At 56.9% G+C, this 20,340-nt stretch overlaps 1 protein-coding gene across 6 annotated transcripts in view; it reads right to left on the reverse strand.

The window, feature by feature from the left end:
• Window positions 1-20,340, reverse strand: part of ZC3H7B (zinc finger CCCH-type containing 7B) — a 58,455-nt gene that overhangs the window by 9,815 nt on the left and 28,300 nt on the right. For 3 of the 6 annotated variants that reach the window (XM_045083792.1, XM_045083791.1, XM_045083787.1), the window contains exons 5-16: window positions 19,857-20,015; window positions 16,956-17,036; window positions 16,061-16,117; window positions 10,846-10,888; window positions 10,134-10,327; window positions 9,261-9,582; window positions 8,255-8,343; window positions 7,348-7,510; window positions 5,805-5,966; window positions 3,369-3,574; window positions 2,220-2,320; window positions 721-902 (exon numbers count right to left, since the gene is read on the reverse strand). In XM_045083792.1, coding sequence (XP_044939727.1) covers window positions 721-902; window positions 2,220-2,320; window positions 3,369-3,574; window positions 5,805-5,966; window positions 7,348-7,510; window positions 8,255-8,343; window positions 9,261-9,582; window positions 10,134-10,327; window positions 10,846-10,888; window positions 16,061-16,117; window positions 16,956-17,036; window positions 19,857-20,015 — 1,759 coding nt within the window. The remainder of the gene's footprint in view (window positions 1-720; window positions 903-2,219; window positions 2,321-3,368; window positions 3,575-5,804; window positions 5,967-7,347; window positions 7,511-8,254; window positions 8,344-9,260; window positions 9,583-10,133; window positions 10,328-10,845; window positions 10,889-16,060; window positions 16,118-16,955; window positions 17,037-19,856; window positions 20,016-20,340) is intronic. The other 3 variants (XM_045083788.1, XM_045083790.1, XM_045083789.1) reach the window with 3 other exon arrangements.

Here is a 20,340-nt window from a genome sequence, read left to right on the forward strand (position 1 = left end):
CGAATGCCCCAGCCTGAGGCCCTCCCCAAGCCCTTTGCTTTGCTTTACTTTCCTCTCAGCGCTGAGCACGTCTGAAATTACATAAGCCTGTTTCATCAACTCGAAGAGGACATCAATTGTCAGATGCACCGTTATTTTATGTTACATCCAAAACAGTGCTGCTAAATTGCATTACAGCACACAGTGGGGGAAACCTGTGTCCTAGAACAGATGGAACGTGGGATTTATACTACTGGTTACACGGCCTGCCTTGCCCTTACTTATAGATCGCAGATGTTCCCGGAGAGCAAGGACCGGAGCTGGAGGCAGACCCTTAACCGCTGAGCCGCCCAGGCGCCACAAGGTGGAGGGTACGATCACCAGGTCACAGGGGTCGACAAATGGAGACTCAGTGAGGGGAAGTGACCCACTGGTGACCAACCGGGCAACGGGGCTCTGCCTCCTCTCCCTTTCTACGTGTGTTCCCCCGGCAGTGCTCGGTCCAGGGAAAAACCCAAGATCTTTCTGGAGTGGGAGGCTCCCTGAGAGCAGAGCCTTTGTGTCCTTTGTGATCTCCCTGATGTCTGGGGGGTGGGGGGACAGCTCCTGCAGAGCCCCCCCCCCCCAGTAACTGCCCCTTGTGACCTCCCTCTGCCACCTGCCCAGGGCTGGCCCATCTACCCTCGGGCCGATCCTGCGCCTCTGCCCTACCCCCTGGCCGCCCCTGCCCAGCCCCCTCACCTGAGTACTGCTGCAGCAGCCAGACTTTGAGCTCGATGAAGCTGTGGGCGAAGTGGCAGCTGTCTTCCCGCAGGCAGCCGTAGCGCACCTCGTGGCGGCACACGTCGAACTGGAAATGCTCCTGGAACTGGCGGATCTTGGAGTACTTGAGGGAGGTGGAGCGGACGATGTGCACCAGGCACCTGGCAGGCAGAGGGCAGGGCGGAGGGGCACGATGCAGGCTGGAGCCCCCTCCCCTCTCCCTCGAGTCCCTCAGGTACAGCGCAAGCCTAAGGGGAGGGGCTTCCTGCCCTATTAAAAGGCTTCCAAAATAGGACAGCACGGTAGGCAAGAGGTGGGGGTCCTACACTCAGGCCGTCCTGGCGGTGTGTTCCTTTCCTGGCCTCAATCCAGGGCCAGCTCCAAGGTGGCACTGCCAGCGGGAGGCCACAGATCCCACCTGCTAGGAGGCTGGGAGAAGGGAGTGCCGCGGGGGGGGGGGGGGAGGGGATCAGATGGGGGGGAAAGACAAGCAGGTTCCCAGCCTGATGCCCCAGAACCAGAGAAGCAGGATTCCAGCACCTCCTCTGGGACAGCATTTTATTTTATTTTATTTGTTGTTGTTCTCTAGTTTGTATTTCATAATCACAGAGGTAACTCTGCAGGTTGCGATCTGGGGGTCGTGGGCCAGAGCCCCGCGTGGGGCTCCTGCCTAGCGTGGGGCTCCCGCCCAGCATGGACTCTGCTTGAGACTCTCTTTCCCTCTGCCTTGACCCTTCCCACTCATGTTTTCTCTCTCTCTCAAATCAATCAATCAATCTTAACACACACACACACACAAAACCGTTAATTCTGCAATCCAGCCAGATTCGGAGGGGAGTAAGGAAAATACAGCACCCATAGAACCGCAGCGACAACACAAAGATGATAGGGTATTTTGAGCCGCTGGGGGCAAGGGGTGCTCTCCTGAGCTACAGAAGGAATAGTCTGGTGGTTAAGATAAAACACAAGTCAAATATATTAGAATTGTGGGACAGGATTTTAACGACGATAACGACAACCCTAGAAGATTGGCTTCATCATCAACTTCCCAGACAGGAAAACCAAGGGCCACAGGACATGAAACAGGCATTGACCAGGCTGGGAGAGGACCCAGGTTTGTCTGACTCAGGGCCCAGGGCTCTAATCATCCATGTGGGGGGAGCCAAGGGGAGTCAGAGGGAGCAAAGGTGGGTGCCAGGCCTGACCCAGACCCTCCTACTCATTGTCTGCTGCCAATGCCATGGGAGTGGGGGGCACCGGATGGGAGTCAGAGAAGTGGCCTCTCACGTGCCTACTGAGTGAGCTACTTCCAAGCCCCATCAGTACAACAGAGACTGTAAGATGCTGGCTCTGAGCCCTAAATTCTGCACCTCGCCTTGGCACCCTAGATCCACCCATCAGTTGCTCCCCAGGGATCTGAACCACCCCGGCTCTCCGTGGGCCTTTGCTCCTAGCCCCAGGCTGTGGGTCCTACTCACTTGTTGTTGTAGAAGCTGTGCTTGGCAGCCAGGTTGGAGCAGACCGACGGGGAGTCCTTGGTGCCTTTGCTGATGATCCGGGGCTTACTGTCAAAGCAGATCTGCCCGGGGAGGAGAGGGGCTGGGACCTAGTACAGCCACCCCGGGAGGGGTAGACTGGGTCCCCGCTAGCCCTGCTCTAAGTCAGGGGAGTGAGAAAGGGCACCTCAGGCTCTGTGGCTCCCACCTCTCTGACTCTGGCCCCTGGATAGCCTGGGCTGTGTCTCTGGGGTCCCACCACTCCAGATGCCTGGGGCAGGGTGCAACTCTAGGTCTCTGGGCCTGAGTTTCCTCAGCTGGAAACTGGGGTGACCGTGCCTGCTGTCCCACAGGTCCACTGGGAAGCTCAGAAAGGACACAACAGAACTGCAAATGCTTTGGAAAGTACATGCAGCTGCTGGCTGGGAGCTCTGAAGGGAGCGGCCAGTCCACCTGCTCTGAGAGTTGCGGGGGGAAGGGCTGGCTGTGCACTGGGTCAAGGTTGGGCTGAGCGGCACCAACCCTGCCAGCAACCTGGATCCAGACCTCTGGCTCCACGTGGAGAGGGATCTGACCCTGACACTGCCCTCAACATGCTCCGATCAGGCAGGGAAGCCGGGGGCCGGCAGGGTCTGCTGTGGCAGCTCTGGGGAAGGAATTTATGACAACTTGGCAGAGCTGCTGGGATCAGAGCTGAGCCTCAGAGCGTCCAAGATATGGGAACACAGGGAGGGCACTCCCGGGAGAGGGGACAGCCTGGATACAGGCAGGCAAGTGGGCAGGGAGACGTGCTGGGCACCGGAGCCCGCACAGCTGGACAAGGAGATGTGGGGAGGGCAAGTACGTACAGCACCTGGTGCCCACCCTGGCCTCTGATGGCCATTTGGAAAGAGCGGGCAGGACTCTCTTTCTTTTCTTGAGCGAGACAGGGTCCTATGGGCCTTTCTGGCAGTCCAAGCACCTACTGATTCTCAAGTCAGGCTTCCCAAACGGCCAGGTGCCAGGACTGACATCTGATAACAGGGCACTCCAGGGAGCCCCTCCCCAGTGCCATCCATGCCATTGACTGTGGGGTGGCAGGCAAGTGGGACAGCACAGTAGGCAAGAGGTGGGGGTCCTCACAGCGGGTACCTCACAGAGGAAAGTGAAGATGCCCTGGTGCTCCTTAAGGAGCTTGGCGATGGTGAGGCTGCCGCGCTTGACGCCCCCCAGCGGGTCAAAGAGAAGGTCACGGTTGAGGGTGCCCTTCCGCTCCTCTGTCCACACGTCGATCTCCTCCTGATGGTAGGCGAAGGTGCAGTTATCCCCGTACTTACAGTCCTGCTTGTTAATCATGTCTGCAAAGAGGCAACAGGACACACGTTCTGCCAGGCGGGACGGTAGCCCGCAGAGCCCCCAGGACCTCTGCTGCAGCAGGTGGGACTCAGGCTCATCCCCACCGTGGCCGGGGGACGGGGGGGCTGCTGCTCGGGACTCGGGTGGGGCCAAGCCACAGAGCTGGGGAAAGCCCTTCCCGGGCCAGGTCCCTCCTCCGCTCCACACCCATGCTGAGGGCAGTGCCTGCCTTTTCCATCCACCAAGGATGCGGTCATCGCACTCTACCACCCCACAAAGCTGCCTTCTGGGGGTCGGGCAGGATGAGAGGTAGGATGAAGGGCTTTGCAGATGAACACAGCCTCGAAATAAACACACGGGATTTTACTCTCATTATGCACCAGGAAAATACCACTGGTTAAGGGCCTGGGCCTTGGAATCTGGCAGACTTGGGCTGGGAGTCCCTGTTATTCCTCAGCTGTCTGTCCCATAAACAGAGACAATTGGGTTGTTGTACAGATTAAGTGAAATAATAAAGCCCCTGGGGGGGCGCCTGGGTGGCTCAGTGGGTTAAGCCGCTGCCTTCGGCTCAGGTCATGATCTCAGCGTCCTGGGATCGAGTCCCGCATCGGGCTCTCTGCTCAGCGGGGAGCCTGCTTCCTTCTCTCTCTCTCTCTCTCTCTCTCTCTGCCTGCCTCTCAGTGTACTTGTAATTTCTCTCTGTCAAATAAATAAATAAAATCTTTAAAAAAAAAAAAAAAAATAAAGCCCCTGGGGACCAAGGGCGCCTGGCTGGCTCAATCGGTAGAGCATGTAACTCTTGATTTCGGGGCCGGGAGTCCAAACCCCACGCTGGGTGTGGAACCTACTTTAAAACAGAAAGCATGGGGCACCTGGGTGTCTCAGGCCTTAAGCATCTGCCTTCAGCTCAGGTCATGATTCCAGGGTCCTGGGTTCAAGCCCCAAGTCAGACTCTCTACTCAGCAGGAAGCCTGCTTCTCCTTCTCCTTCTCCCACTCCCCCTGCTTGTATTCCCTTTCTGGCTGTCTCTCTGTCAAATAAATCTTAAAATAAAATAAAATAAATAAATAAATACCAAAAAAAAACAAACAAACAAACAAACAAAAAAACAGAGAACAAAAAACAAAAAAATGCTCCTGGAAACCAGGGAGTTGGGAGGGCAGCAGGCTCACAACCTGGAGCCCTGCCATCTCCTGGTGGCGGAAATGGTTTTTCTTTCTCTCCCCTGCTCACACTCTAAGTCTGCCCTGCCTCACCCTTCTGCCAGGCTGCTGGCACACAAGGACAAGGGAGCCAGTGGACAGATGGTCACCACTGGCTGCTCTGTGCCCGAACCAGCTCTGCACCGGGCGGGAACCCTGTATGGAAAGGCTTCCCAAGATCTGGGTGCTGCTTGATCAAGTTCAAGATCAAGATCAAGTGTGCAAAGGAGTCCGGGTTCTGGGTGGTTACAGACGGGGGACTTGTAAGCCTCAGAGAGTATGGACTTCATCTACACTGGCCAGGGGAGGGCTGACTGAGGCCTTCAAGCCCAGAAGCGACATGTCCTTAAGATCCTGCTGGGAGGACAGGTCGCTGGTCCAGAGAGCCTAGGGCTACAGCCTCCGGCTGGGTTGAGGGACAAAGGCGGAGCCTCCTGAAGCCTCAGCTTCCCAGCCCTGAGTTGTGAGGATGCGTGATGGTGGGTACAGAAGGGCGACACTAGAATTGCCCAGCAATGTCGTGACTACTTGTAGAGAGCCGTGAAGACTGCTCGAAGACGCTTGCTTGGGAAATCGAAGTTGGCAAGCAAGGTACCCGACAAACGTCCATTAAATACCGGCCATGTCGCCATGAGCCAGAAGTGGGGACAACGGCAACAAAGTAACATTTAAAAGCTAATACTTATCAATCTGTTTACTCTACTATGTACCAGTCCTATGTGCTTTACGTGGCTTCTCCCCACATCCTTCCCACAGTCCTTCGGGCCCCTGCAGCTGTGACAGCAACCGTTCTCCACGGACTGCCTGGCTCTCACGCTCAGTAGGGGCTTTCGCTGGAATGGAACATCTCAAATGTTCTCCCCCAGTCTGCGGAGCTGTCAAGACAGGGCCTAGATGCTCATTCTGCTGTGGGATGACTCCTCGATGAATGTCTTCCTCCGCCCACCGGTGAGGAAGGGCAGAGCCAAGGCTGGGTGTGAGAGGAGCTAGGCCCTGGCCACACTGCCGGCCCCCGCCGCGGCGCACCCACCTTTGCACAGGTAGTAGGAGCCCACAAAGCTGGTCTTGGTGGGCCGGGGCCGGATCCGCTTCCAGGTCTGGTCCTCGGAGCTCCGGAGCCGGCCAAGCAGGATGTCCCGCTTACACTTGTGTTCAAGGCCCTCGCGGTAGGTGTAGTCGCCCGCCTTGGGCCCTGCGGGGACACGTGGACAGAGACAGATTTCAGGTGGAGGGCTGAAGGGTGACAGCTGATGGTCTCAAGCAGTGGGACTTGGACCCTTGCCTAAAAATCTCCCTCCGTCAGCTGGGTCTCCTTTCCTCGCCAGGTGCTCCCTAGAGACAGGGGGCCCCTCCAAGGACCCCTTTCTAGAACCCACCCCCCCTTTCATCACCACTCAGACTCTCCAGGATTTCTCTAGAAGGAATGAGGAAGACAGCACCTGGCAGAGAGCAGGCCCGTCCCTTTCTCATCCTGCGTGGAAGGGCACTGCTCGAATTCACGCTGCCAGCTCTGCTTCGGTCAAGTCTCTGACCCAGGGCCTCCTCCCCACTGACAATGGGGAAATAGCCCCGCAGGGACGCCATGCGACCTGGCCGTGCCAGCACCAGCTGCGCAGTCCACAGGGCGTGAGAGGCCGCGGGTGTGTGGACTGGGGAGGCAGCCTGAGGTCCGTGTGAGGAAAGACTTTATCATGGGCACAGCCATCCAGCAAGATGGCGCCCTGCTCCCCGCCCCTGCAGGTCCATGGGCGTTTTGCTGGGAGGACTCTCAGGGGTGACATGCATGTGGCCAGGGGTGAAGGGGAAGATCCTGCAGTGTGTGGACAACAACTGGACAGCCTCTGAGGTCCTGTCAACTCATACCCCTCAGATGGAGAATCCTAGATTGCTAAGACTTTTAAACTTGGCCTCCCAAAATAATATTGCACTAAAACGTCCAGGATTCTGGCAAATAGTCTCAGACTAGAATTCTAAGATTCCAGATGTGCTGAAAACTGTCTCCCAGCATTGGGCATCTACTGTGAATGGCTTCTGTCACCTCCCTTGGATCTGGGAGCTGGGAATCTAGGAACTACATTTCCCAGACTCCTTTGCCTCCAGGGTTCCAGGCCAGGTTTGTATCCACCCAGAGAGATGTTCTTGTGGGAGAAGTGGATGGTGAATCGGAGGTGGCACGAGGTGTGGGCTAACGTGTTCCTGCCGCAGCCAGTTGGACGCCATCCCATGGCCGTGCAGCAGCCTCTGGGCTGTGGGAGGCTGCGATGCAGCAGCCCCTGACTCCCATGAGAGAGCGGCACAACTCAGCTCTGGTCCTGGGCTTGTGAAGGAGCAGCCCGGAGGCTGGGGAGACTCCTAGCTTCTGCTCCTCTACCCTTTGTGGCAATTTTGAAAGCCCCAGAACCCCATGTTCTACACCTTCCCCCAACTCCCCACCTGCTCAAAATACACAGAGGAGCTCCTGTTTTCCCATTTTCCTCTGACTGGTACACTAGGGCTCTGTCACCCCAGAGGCTATTCCGGATTCCCAGTATCTCTGGGCGGAGGGGTAGAGGAATATGAAGGAGTCACATTACCTGTTTTGGGGTAGCAGAGCTGGCAGGCTTGCTTGAACTCATGGGTGGCAGCCAAGGGGTTCTTGATGAGCAAGGCGGTGTTGGGCATGGAGGGCTCGGGCTGTGACAGGAGGAGGTTGGCCATCTTGGGCACCGGACCCTGGCTGGAGCCACTGAAGCCAGCCTGGGCACCAGAGGTTGGGGGGCTCTATGACCCCCCCATCCTACCCAAGAGCAGAACTGTAGCCCAGGACCCACCCCTTTCTCCTACCCTACTGGCTAGGGAATTCTTTAAATAAGGAAATTCCTTATAACGTGATCCAAGAATCTGTAACATTGGGATTGAACTCGCCTTGAGGGGGTGCGTGGGTGACACTAATCTTGGCCCAGAACCTTCCCTTGAGCAAAAGCCTAACATGAAAGCAGAGAAACAGGAATGGCCCCAATCGGGGCCTACACACATCCGCTCCCCACTCCCGGCCTCTACTTCCCAAGCCCCCAGGGCATCAGCAGATGGGGAAAAAGGCAAGACCCAGAGAGGTTAGGTTACTTCCCCAGGGCCACACAGCTAGTGTCTAGGCTGAGGCCAGAGTGCAGAGGGCAGGCTGCCTGCTAGGGCTCTCCTAAACAGAATGAGATGAGTCCCGAGAACAGGGATGTAACTAACCCTGGAGAAGTAACTTAAGCCCTGAGCCTCAATGTCCTCTTCTGTCAGACAAGGTTTGGGCCGTGCCCTCAGCTCGCCCTCCCAGCATGTAGCTCAGTTTGGAAGGGCTAGGCAGAGGCCATTCTGAGGGTGCCTCTCCTTGGGGGGTGCAGGACCCCATCCCATGCGGAAGGCTCACCTCCACTCTGGAGCCCACCCCCACTTCCCTTCCACCGGAGAGGGCACAGGGTACCTGGTCACAGATCTGCGCCAAGCACTCACCGAGGGGGCTGGTTTCTGAGTACCACTTGGGGGACGATGGTCCTGTGAGTTGGTTTCCTCTGGGCAAGAAGACACAGGGGTCACCCGTCCTGCCCCGAAGGGATGAAAAGTTTTCTGAGGACTTTCTCGTAGGCATTTCTAACTTGTCGAAACTACCCGGGCCACACAGCCTCTACTGTTTGTGCTGATCTCCTGACCCTACCCTCAAGGCCACTGCCCAGGGGCAGAGCAGTGTCCCAGCCTGAGCACGAGCAGCCTGTCTTACACCTGCTGCGGCCCCCTCTGCCCCCGGAAGAAAGCCCAAGCTCTCAGTGTGGCTCAAAGGTCCTCTGACACCAGCTTCAGCTCTTCAAGGCCCCCAACCCACCCTCTCCTCTTGCTGACGACCCTCCTCATCGGCCAGTCCTTCGGTCATGCAAGCCTGTGTCACCTGTTCCCCCGGACAGCAAGGACTTTCTCCTTTAAGATCTCCCTTAGCCATCAGTGACTTCAGGAAGTCTCCCTTTGGCTCCTGTGGCCTCCTGAGTCCCCCTGAGCCATGAGTGGCCTGGGCCAGGTCCTGCGAGGGCCCTGACAGCTCTGCTTCCTCTCTGGGCCCCTGGCACCCCGCTCAGAGTGGTGCTGAAGGAGCTTGTGGCCTGGCAGCCCTTCCCCTAGCCTCAGGATCATCCCTGTGAGATCCTACCAACCCGGTGACCCCAGGGCCCCAGAAGGCTGGCCAGAGAGCACTATACTGCAAGTTCAGAGTCCTGGCCTAGCCCAGCTCCACAGTCTGGTCTTGAACAAGACACCCAGCCCCTCTGGCCTCAGCCCCACACTGGGCTGAACACTGCAGGAGACAAGGCAACTCAGAGGCGGTGGCCCTGAACCATGATGGCGACAGAGGGCCTGGACCTCGGCTGAACTGAGTGGTGATCCCAGCTCCGCCCCCCCAGAGATTGGAGATGCTGTGGTACTTTGAAAACTGCCAAGGGGGTGGGGGTGCCCGTGCCCACCCAGGCCTTACCCACAAAGGAGTTGGGCTTGTCCAGGGCACCACGGGTTGAGCCAAAGCTGTCGAGGGCATCCAAACGCGTATCTGAGTACGGCAGCAGGTCGAGGGAGTCCAGTGCCGAGCCTGGGGGGTCAAGGGCGTCCAGCACAGAGGCAGCCAGCTTCTTGGAGGGGTCCATGACGAGGCCAAAGGAGGCCGGGGGCAGGGGGCTGGAGACGGGGATGGAGCCGCCCACTACAGGGGGCAGCAGTGGGGTCCCACCGGGGAACACGGGTATCAGCTGCGGCAACTCGCTGGGCACACCGCTGCCAGGCAGGCCACCCTGGACCAAGGACTGTGAGGTGAGGAACAAAAGGAGGGGTTGGAGGAGAACTTGACCACCCAGGCCTGGGCAGAGGCAGGCTCCCCAGGCCCCAGGTAGGCAAGCCAACCCTCTGTGCCTCAGCCCCCACCCATCCCACGAGTGGAGCCAGGGATATTCACGGTCCCTCTGGTTGTGCAGTCTTTTTTTTTTTTAAGATTTTATTTATTCACTTGAGAGAGAGAGCACAAGCAGGGGGAGAGGCAGAGGGAGAGGGAAAAGCAAGCTCCCCGCTGAGCTGGGAGCCTGATGCGGGGCTCGATCCCAGGACCTGGAGATCATGACCTGAGCTGAAGGCAGACACTTAACCATCTGAGCCCCCCAGGCGCCCCATGGTTGTGCATTCTATAGAGCTTCATGTTTATATTCCAAGCAGGTCCCTTTCCCTTCTCAGGCTTCAGTTTCTCCAACTGTGACATGGAGATGGGACCCCCCCCCCCGCTTGTGGGACAGGAGGATGAATATGCTGGGGTCCGGGCTGGGGGAGGGGCTCCGGGGAGCAGAAGGGCGGCGACTCGGCTCACCAGTGAGTCCAGGAGGGTGTCCAGCTCCGGCCCAAAGACATCCCCGTCGGAAAAGTCGTCCAGGCTCTCAGTGCCAGGGAGGGCCCTGCTGCTGCTGTCCAGGGGGGCCAGCAGGTCCAGAACATGAGGGAACAGGGGCATCGTGGGGGTAGAGGGGAGGGGGGCCGGGGAGCCTCGCAGGTCCACGTAGCAGTCTGTGGATGGGAGGGGGGGACCAGTAGCCATGGGGGCTCCTGCTTGGCGGTGGGGGGAGGTGCCCTGGGGCCCTAGGGTCCTCACACAGCACCTTCCCTCCTTTCCGAGCTCCAGTCAGGAGCCCTGCCTGCGCTGGCCTGACTCGGGGGCCAGAGGCTCAGTCACCAGAAGGAAGGCCACCACAGACCAGGACAGGGTCCTTCGATTCTGTGTTCTCTCTCGAAAGGACCTGGCTCAGGGCCTGACTATCCTACCTGGGGAGAAGCGAGGCCTTCTCTAAGGGACACTTATCACTCTTCCTGGAAGCCAGTGAGGAAGAGAAGGCGACTCCCAGTTGGGGGAGGGGCTGGCCTGGGGCACCCCCCACCCTCTCCTCCCTGAGAGGGAGTGTGGTTTCCTAGACCCGCTATTTCCTTTCATGCTTAAGGGGGTCGCTAGGGCAGGGAGCCCTCAGCTGAGGGCTGAGCCCTCCCTGAGGACCCGTCCCTGCCCTGTGCCCTCAGATCAGGGACACTACCTGTTTCGATGTCATCTATGGAGCCCAATCCATTGGAAGTTCCCTGTGGAGAGAAAGGACACAGAAGGTCAGGCACACATGGGCCAGGAAGGCCACGGTGCCTGCCCCTCCCCCACCCTGTAGCTGTTGCTGGAATGAAACCCAGGGCCGGACGGGCAGGAGCCAGGAGGCAGGGGGAGCGGGGTTAGACAAGCCTCAAGGCTTGTCCCTTTGCTTAGAGGGGTACCCTGAGAGGAAAGAGCTATAACCTCTGAGCCTCAGTTTCCTTGCCCATCACAGGATAGGGTCCATACCCTGGGGATGGTGGTTGGTTTTTACCCAGCTGTGCCCTGCATGGATAGCCTGCAGCTCAAAGACAAAAGTGCCAAACCCGGAATCACCAGTGTCCCCTGCCCCAATCATGGCCCCAGGCTGAAGGAATCCAGGTAGGATCCCACTGCCCCCCGTGCACCTGCTGTTGGAGGGAAAGCTGGGCTGCAGCTTGCTCTGGGGCCTAGCCAAGTTCCAAACCCTCCCTGGGCCTGCTCCCTTACCCGCAGATTAAGGATGGTACAGTCATCCACCTTCTAGAACTGTTAGGAGTTTGAAATCACTTGACATTTGCATAGAACTTAGGAAGTGCTTTCTGCCTGTCAAGATGTTGGCCTGGATGGACCCACGTGCTGCATCTCCCCTGCCTCGTGTCCCCCTCTGGCTGTGGCCTGAGTCATTCCTCAATCCTGGCACATCCTCCTCTTCTCTGAGTCCTGCACAGTCCCGCTGCAGTCCTCCTTCCCTGGCTGGCCCCCAGGTGACCTCATGTCCTCTGCGTGCCCTCCGAGGGCAGAAGGAGGACTGGAATCTCCCTGATCGCCATCCTGTCCCATGGACCCGCAGCGGTGCTGACAGCAGCAGGATGCGGGGTCCTGCCTCCTATCAGGCCAGGCCAGCGCCTCACTGCCCAGTGAGCTCAACCCTTGGTCCAGGCGCCCTGCAGTGTTGTCCTCCCCCAACCCCCCAAGTGCAAGGAGATGTCAGTCCAGGAGCCCGGGGAAGCTGCCACTCGGGTCAGAGAGGGGCTTGTCTGACTTGGGACTCAGGAGTCGGCCCCGACCCCAGACCCAGCCCTGTCCACTCCCGACCCCCACCCGCACAGAACACTCCTCACACCCTGGAGCCTGGCCCTGGCTTGGCAAAGATGAGCAGTTCAGTGTCTCCGGTGTGTTTGCTGCCATGCCGGGTCAGAGCTGCTGCTCTCATGTGAGGCCGGAAGGAGAGGCCAGATGAATGATGCTAGGGAAAGCCGTGCATCTCCCTGCCCAGGGTGTCTAGGGCTCCCCGGGGCCCTGCCCACCACCCAGCTCTAGACTATCTTGCTAGGCTCACCTGTCCCTGCCTTTCCCTGCTATGGATACCCACATAGCAGGTAACCGGCTGCTGGCTCCCCTGACTGCCTTCAGGTCGTCTACACAAGCACCCCGGGAACTGAGCACAATCATCTCTGTTTCACAGAGAGGAACCCAAAGCTCCAAGACAAATCATTTCTTTTAGGTTATGCCACCAGTTTGCAGAGACCTGACCTGTCTGCCTCCAAAGGGGTGCCAAGCGGAGGCACAGGACGGAGGATCCTACCGTCCTGCTCTCCGAGGAGCCTGTCGCACAGCCCGGCAGAAATGCACACACACACACTGCGTGGTGCGTGAGTAGGAGGTGAGGCCGGAGAGAGATGTCGGAACTCGACTGCTGGGGAGCCTGAATGCCAGGCAAGAGGATCCGGAGTTGATTACTTTTAAACAGACACTTTTATTAATAGCCACGGAGGGTCCCTATACTAGGGAGAGACCTAGAGGCTGGTCTGTCAGAGTTCATCTTGAGGGTACAGGAAGAGGAGGCTAGCCCTAGTGTCATGCGGCTTTAACCAGGGCAGTTGCTGTGGGAAGGGAAAGAAGCAGGAACATCCCATCACATACCCAACCAGGGTCACCCCAGCACAATCCTATAAGGCGCTGTTAAAACACTATCAGCAGAAAACAAAAGGGAGCCCCCATTTCTTCAGCTCCAGGAATAAGGCAGGACCCCTTGATAGCTAGGAACTCTGAATAAGATCATCCTGAAATGACTTCCTGCCTCCCTATCACCTCTGGTGAGAGGAAAGAGGAGCCCTGCATCCCAGCCTCTAGCTACCATGGCCTCCTGGCTATTGTCCCACACACCAGGCACATGCCTGCCTCAGGGCCTTTGCACTCACCATTCCTCCTGCCTCCTCCCCCAGACCTCCTCAAGGCACATCCCTCATCTGCAGGTCTTTGCCCCAGTGTCTCCTTCTCATTGAGGCCTTCCTTGCTCACTGTTTAAAACTGCAACCCCTCCCAACTGCCCCATTATTCCCCAGCCAACCATCTCCACGGCACTGATCACTTTTTGTTTATTGTCTCCTCCAGTTGCGCTGTAAGTTCTATGAAGGTGGGGCTCCTTGGCTATTTCTCCCTCTGTTGCCTATCCAGTGCCTCGATCAACTCTATGCTGGGCACATAGGAGCCATCAATAAATCTCTTCTGAGGGACGCCTGGGTGGCTCAGTTGGTTGGACGACTGCCTTCGGCTCAGGTCATGATCCTGGAGTCCCGGGATCGAGTCCCGCATCAGACTCCCAGCTCCATGGGGAGTCTGCTTCTCTCTCTGACCTTCTCCTCGTTCATGCTCTCTCTCACTGTCTCTCTCTCAAGTAAATAAATAAAATCGTTAAAAAAAAAAAATCTCTTCTGAATTAATGAACAGAATCAATACTCTTCCCCTCCAATGCCTTCCCAACACTCCTGTGGTGAAGACTCAGCTCTTCCCCAGGGGCAAGGTGGTCTGGCTTCTATCTACTGTTCTAGCCCCACTAGGGCCTTGCCTCCCTTCCACTTGGTCCCTCCTACTCTCTTAGCTCCTCCTAGCCTCAGGGCCTTTGCACCTCCCTTTGTATCCCTCCCCTGTCTGAAATGCAGCTTCACCAGCACACTGCGCCCCTGCCTACTCTTCAACCTTTAGGTCTCATTTGAAAGATCACTGATGCCCAATCTAAATCAGGCTATTCCAGTGGCCCGTGGCTACCCACGCTTTGCATTTACAGCTCTTGTGATGGTTTGTAACCAGAAATTATCACACTAGTATCCATTTACCCTGGACTTGAGTGCTTTTTTTTTTTTTTTTAAAGATTTTATTTATTTGTCAGAGAGAGAGTGAGCGAGAGCGAGCATAGGCAGATAGAGTGGAAGGCAGAGTCAGAGGGAGAAGCAGGCTCCCTGCGGAGGGCAAGGAGCCTGATGTGGGACTCGATCCCAGGACGCTGGGATCATGACCTGAGCCGAAGGCAGCTGCTTAACCAACTGAGCCACCCAGTCGTCCCGACTTGAGTGCTTTGAAGGCAGGAACCATGAATGTTTTGCTTACTATGTCTAGCCCTAGGCTCAGTGGACTCACACAAATCATCTAACTCGTTGAGCCTTGGTTTCTTCTTTGTAATAGGGGTAAGTAGTACCCTTTTAAGGCATTGTGAAATTATTTACAATTCTTCAGTCACTCATTCACTGCTATGGTCTGAATATTTTCCAGATGTTCAACATACATCAAATTCATATGTTGAAATCCTACCCCCTAAGGGGAGAGTATTAAGAGTGGGGCCTTTGGGAGGTGATTAGGTCATGAGGGTAAAGCACCCTTGAATGGGATTAGTGTCCTTACAAAAGAGACCCCAGGGAGCTCCCTCACCGCTTCCTCAATGTGAGGTTATAGCTAGAAGGTACCATCTGTGAACCAGGATGCGGGTCCTCGCCAGATACTGAATTTGCTAGCAACTTGACCTTGGACTTCCCAATCTCCAGAACTGTGAGAAATGAATTTCTGTTGTTTATAAGCCGCCCAGTCCATGGCATTTGGTTAGACCAAATGTGTTTTTTGTTTGTGTTTGTTTTTCAGCATCCAACATATGCCAGGCCCCCAAATTTCTGGTTACAATCCATGAGCAGTGCTACACAGACAGAGCCATATCTGCCTCCATGGGCACCCAGAAGTCCCCAAGTTCAAGGATGTGCCTGCCTGACTCAGCTATGCCCCAGCACCCAGCCCAGGGCCAAGAAAGGGTTCCCTGGGAGTTTGCTGAGTGAAGGAATGAAAGCCTCGTAACACCCGGAAGGCAGACAGGCCCGCAGCTGCCTCGCTGTGCGATGTTTGCCAAGTCCCCTTCTTGCTCTGTACCTCAGTCTCCCCTTACGTACAACAAAGAGGCAGGACCCCAGCCTCCATCAGTGTTCCAAGGGCCTGTCCGTTGTCTTCCAGAAAGCCTCAAAGTCCACCTGAGCATGCGCGGTGAGCAATGGGCGTGTCCAGTGTGTGTGTGTGTGTGTGTGTGTGTGTGTGTGTGTGTGTCGGGTCCTGCCCCGCCCCCAGATAAGCCAGGTCTGCACCAGCGTCTTGGCCCTGGGAGTGGGGACATCCAAAAGCTAGGAAAATGCTGACTGCTCCTCGTGGCTCCCGCGGTGCCACACTACATAGGATCTGCTCCCTTGTTCCAGCCGAGGGACAGAACACCCTCATTTCACAGGTTCGGAATCCGAGGCTCAGAGGGAAAGGTTCTGCTCAAGAACAGCTCTCACAGCCCTGCAGGCTGGGCTCATCCCCATGGGACCCCAGGTCTGAGCTCTGCCCCCAATTTCTGTGCATCTCCCCAGCAGCCACGTGGGCGGGGGTACCAGGAGGGGCCTCAGTGCGGGTGCGTGCTGTAGCTGGGTCCTGGAAACGGAAAGGCAGAGAAAGTAGGCAGGGGGAGGACATTAGAGACCTAGAGGCTGAGGTGCAGAAAGGCCACTGGGGCGGAAAGCAACGGCCGCAGGAAGGGTGAGGAGGCCGAAAGGTCACTGCGACTCGGCCACCCGCCCGCCAACAGCTGTCACAGCCTGTCCCCACACTTTGGCCCTGTGGTCCCAGGAGGCCCCTCTTAGGAGGTGCGCTCTGAATCCCTAGAGCTATCCGCGAGTCTGGCCCAGGTCAAGGTGGTCAGTCACCCCCGCTCCCCAGGGCTGGTGTCTGGCTCACAGACTGTCCTAGACTAGGACAGCTGGAGCCCAGCCCTTCAGTGTGATGGCCCTGGACCCACTGCTGGGGTCGTTATGCCCCCAGAGAGTGAATCCGAAGCTCTCGTGACAGGTTGGCACTGGAGGCAGGGAGGGGGCTGGGGCTCCTGCTCCTCATCCTACCTGATCTGCCACGCCAGCCGCAGTGCCATTACTGAGCAGAGAAAATGTTTCCAGTTCCTGCAGAGATTAGAGAAGTGGGGAGAGATGAAGACTCTGGAAAGATGCTCTGGGTCCCATCAGCCGTGGGAGCAGAGGGGCCCCAACACGGGCTGCTGGGGTTCTGTAGGCCCCTACAGGGTCCTACCCTAAGGCTCCCTGCCCCTAGGCCGGCCCGAAGTTACCTGCCCTGTCTCGGGATCAGATTCGGGCATTTTCTTCCTGTAACTGGGACCAGGGCAGAGGACATCCACATAAGTGCTCCTACTGTGTGGCAGGCACCACCTCAAACATTCTTTCCTTGTGATCCTCCCACGAACCTCCCCGAGGCAGGCATAAGGATCCTGATGTTCCAGATGCGGAAAACCCAGGGGAGAGAGAACTAAGTTGTTCAAGGTCACAAATGACTCTAGAGCCATTCCCTCTCCCCCATGCAGCTTCTGACATAAAAGAGGTGCCAACTGAATAAACGTGGATCTCAAAGAGCCACACGGATGCCCATGTCTCCAGGACGCACCCTAGAGAGGTTATTCGAGAACACAAGGCCGAAGGACACCAGTGTCAACTCAGGCCATCTCTGGGTGTTTAAATCAGCCAGAGCAAGGGAGGGAACAGGTCTTAGCAGCTGGCGTGTAAGGCAAACTGCACGCTTTGGCTGTTCTTTCCTTTCCCAAACGGTTCTGGACGCCGGTCCAGGGCTTTCAGCCAACAGAGAGAGAAGATCACCTGTTATCAATCCCCTCTGTTCTGGGCCGGCCCTGGCCGCCCTCGCCCACTTCTGCCCAAAGGTGCTGGTTCTCCCCTTCAGACCTCCCCATCTCCACCCTCGCCCACCCTCAGTGCCCAGAGCCCACCTTACCTGGGGCCTCTTATATGCTTTCCGAACTCGAAGCCCAAGCTTCTGAGCCAGCTCCTGACCAAGCTGAGTTACACTTTCATCCTGGAGCGACAAGACCCAGAGTGCAGCGGGTTAGTCTCTCTGGAGACCCTGTGCAGCCCTCCTGGGCAACGGCAGGGCATGTGTGTAGGGTTGGGGGGCGGGGGCAGGGAGGGATGTCCACTGTTACCCCATGTTACTGACAAGGGGGTGAGACCCCAGGAGGGGTCACTGGCTACCCAGGTCACACAGCTTGTACATGATGGGGCTGACCCACAACTCAGGCTTCCCTTTGTCCTTTTACTGTGGGGAGGGGAAAGAAATAATTTTTTATTTTGGAATTTAAGATGATCTTTTTATTTCTAAAACTCAGGAAGCAGTAGTGTTATTGTAGAGGGCTGATATGCTGCAGAGAGAGCAAGTGCTCCCCAGGATCACCCCCATCCCGAACCCCACTCCAGGCTCCTCCCCAGAGGGAGCGTGCCTCATGCTCTGATCTGTTTCCCTACAGATCTTTTCTGGGAATTTACATATGTCCCTACAGACCTAGAAAGGATGCTCGGTTTTGCTTTGTGAGGATTTTCTTCTTCTTCTTCTTCTTCTTTTTTTTTTTTTTTACATAAGTGAGATCATATTGTACCTATTGTTCTACAACTGGCTTCTTTCACCACGCAATGTCTTAGAACTCTTCGCAAGAGAGGACATGTGGGTGGTGCCCAGGCCCATAGGAGCAAGAATGTGGGAAGTCTGGAACATGGCGGGCCCACGGTTAGTGCTCAGTAACAGCACCCAACATTCCTTCCCCCTCCAAGGCTGTATTACTGCGTGCGCCTTATGTGGCAGGCAGGGGCTAGGAGTCAGGGATGCCAGTGTCACAGGAAAGACAACCCCGGGCCTCATGGAGGCTCCCGCCCGGTGGGGGACGCCAATCACGAACAAAGGAGCGGTAACTACGGTCCAGGCACCAAAGAGGCAACAAGGATATTGTCACAACCTGTGCCTTTGTCCACCTCCCTACCAGATGAGCTCCTGAGCCCAGGGCCAGAGTTGTAGTCATCTCTGGTCCCCAGCACCCAGCAGGAAGCAGAGCTCAGCCAGCATTTGCCAACAAAGACTGGAAAATGGGGGAGTCCCCCAATTCAGTCAGAAGTCCACATCTGGGAACTTTCCTCAGGCAAGTGAGTGGCCTCGCCGGGCCCCAGCGGCCTCACCGTGCAGTAGGGTAAATGCCCCCCCCCCCGCCTGCCCCTGCACAGGAGACATGAGACTTGGATGGGGACCTTCTAGAAAATGCTGTACAGCTCAGGGACTACTGTCATTAGAAAGGATCTTAATTGTAAACTGAACTGAATCAGAGGGGCGCCTGGGTGGCTCAGTGGGTTAAACATCTGCCTTCAGCTCAGGTCATGATCCCAGAGTCCTGGGATCAAGTCCCGTATCGGCTCCTTGCTCCGTGGGGAACCTGCTTGTCCCTCTGCCTGCCGCTCCCCCTGCTTGTGCTTGCTCGTTAACTCTCCCTGACAAAGAAATAAATAAAAACTTTAAACTGAACTGGAGAAGCATGAGTAATAAACAAAAAATATCGGAAGAGTGAATGTTTCCCGGACTCACTGTGCCTGGCCATTGAGCCAACTGCCTTATATGATTTTCGGATTCCATTCTCATAGCCCGATCGTGCATGGCGTATTGTCACCCCCGTTTGACAGTGGGTACAAACCAAGGCTCAGAGAGACTAAGCTGTGTGGGGCCAAGGTGACACAGCTAGTAGATGGCTGACTCAGGATTAGAATCCTAAACCCAGCTCTCTGACACCAACATCCTGGGCCACTGTGCACGTGCATGGCCTCCCCTCTGTTCTGACCGCCCAGACCCTTCTTGCTTCTTCTGGCCCCACTCAAGCCCACCTTCCTCCAGGGAGGGAGGCCTCCAAGATCCTGATCACTGCTGGGCAGAACTGAGCCTTTTCATGCCCATTATTTCCAGGATAAAGCAGGAGGGGCCCTGTATAGACACGCAGCTAATGTGCAGGACGGAAGTGTTTCGTCCAAGGTCACACTGGGGTTCAGGGGTGGAGTCAGGCCTAGACCCCAGGGCTGTTTCCATGTCTCCCAGTGGACTGTGGGTCCTAAAGGGCACAGATCCGGGCACTTCATGGGTGCTTAGTAAATACTTGTTAAGTGGTTGAATAAAGGGGGAGAGACCCGTGCCCCAGCTGTGTGTGGGGGCCAGGCCAAGCGAGGCTCACTACGAGTCCATTTCCGGTCTCTCCCCCATGGAGGAACAGCCTGACATCAGGATCCCGGCATGTGTGGTGCCCCTTTTAGTCCCTACTGCAACCCTGTACCATCATAGTACAGAGGTTAAGATGCCAACTTCTAGGAGGAGCCTGGGTGGCTCAGTGGGTTAAACTTCTGCCTTTGGCTCAGGTCATGATCGCAGGGTCCTGGGATCGAGCCCCACATAGGGCTCTCTGCTCAGCAGAGAGCCTGCTTCTCCCTCTCTCTCTGCCTGCCTCTCTGCCTACTTGTGATCTCTGTCAAATAAATAAATAAATACAATCTCAACAACCACAACAAAAAAGATGCGAACTTCTAGAATCAGATCGCCTGGGTTCAAGGTGGCCTCTGCCACCCCCAGCTGTGATCTCGGTAAGTTCCTGTCTCTCTATGCCTCTCTCCTCATCTTTAAAGTAAGGACAATAATACTAACTACCTCAAAGGGCAGATGCAAGGATTAGGTGAGCTAATACATTCGGTGTGTTTTCCATGCTTTTGGCAGCCTGAGAAAACACACCTAGAGCTCACAGTCCCTATCCCAGTGTTCGGGTCCATCCCCTGCCCCAGGGGAGGAAGCAGGCACAGAAGCCCGGGCTGGGGCACTCACGTGGGGCCGGGCGAGGGAGCACCGGCTGCTGCACTCATACGCCTCCTTGTGGCGCCCCAGCTCGCTGAGGGCACGGGCCTTGCGGAACAGGGCCCGGATGTTCTCGCCATCTAGGCCCAGCGCTTTCTCGCTGTCCTCCAGCGCCTTCTCATACAGGCCCTGTGGAGAGGGGCGGGCAGCTCAGCGGCCGGCGCCTGTTCCCTCCCTCCGTCCCTCCCCCGGGCCTCCTGCCCCTCTCCCTGCAGAGATGGAGGCCGCTGGAGGACCGGAGTCAGGGCAGGGGGCTCCAGGGCTCCAGGAAACAGCTCTGGCCTTCATACTCTGGTCAAGAGCATCCGTACGTCCAGCTGAAGGGGCCGCCCATGGGCACGGGCAGGCCACGGGAGCGGACGGGCCTTTAAATTGTTCAGTGTTGAGCGTGGTGTTCCGGACATGTCTACTTCGATACCCGCCTGCGGCTCAGGGCTCCACAGACGGAGAGTAA

The sequence above is a fragment of the Mustela putorius genome, unplaced genomic scaffold, assembly GCF_011764305.1.
Source record: "Mustela putorius furo isolate JIRA1106 unplaced genomic scaffold, ASM1176430v1.1 tig00000738_pilon_pilon_pilon, whole genome shotgun sequence".
NCBI classification, from domain to species: domain Eukaryota; kingdom Metazoa; phylum Chordata; class Mammalia; order Carnivora; family Mustelidae; genus Mustela; species Mustela putorius.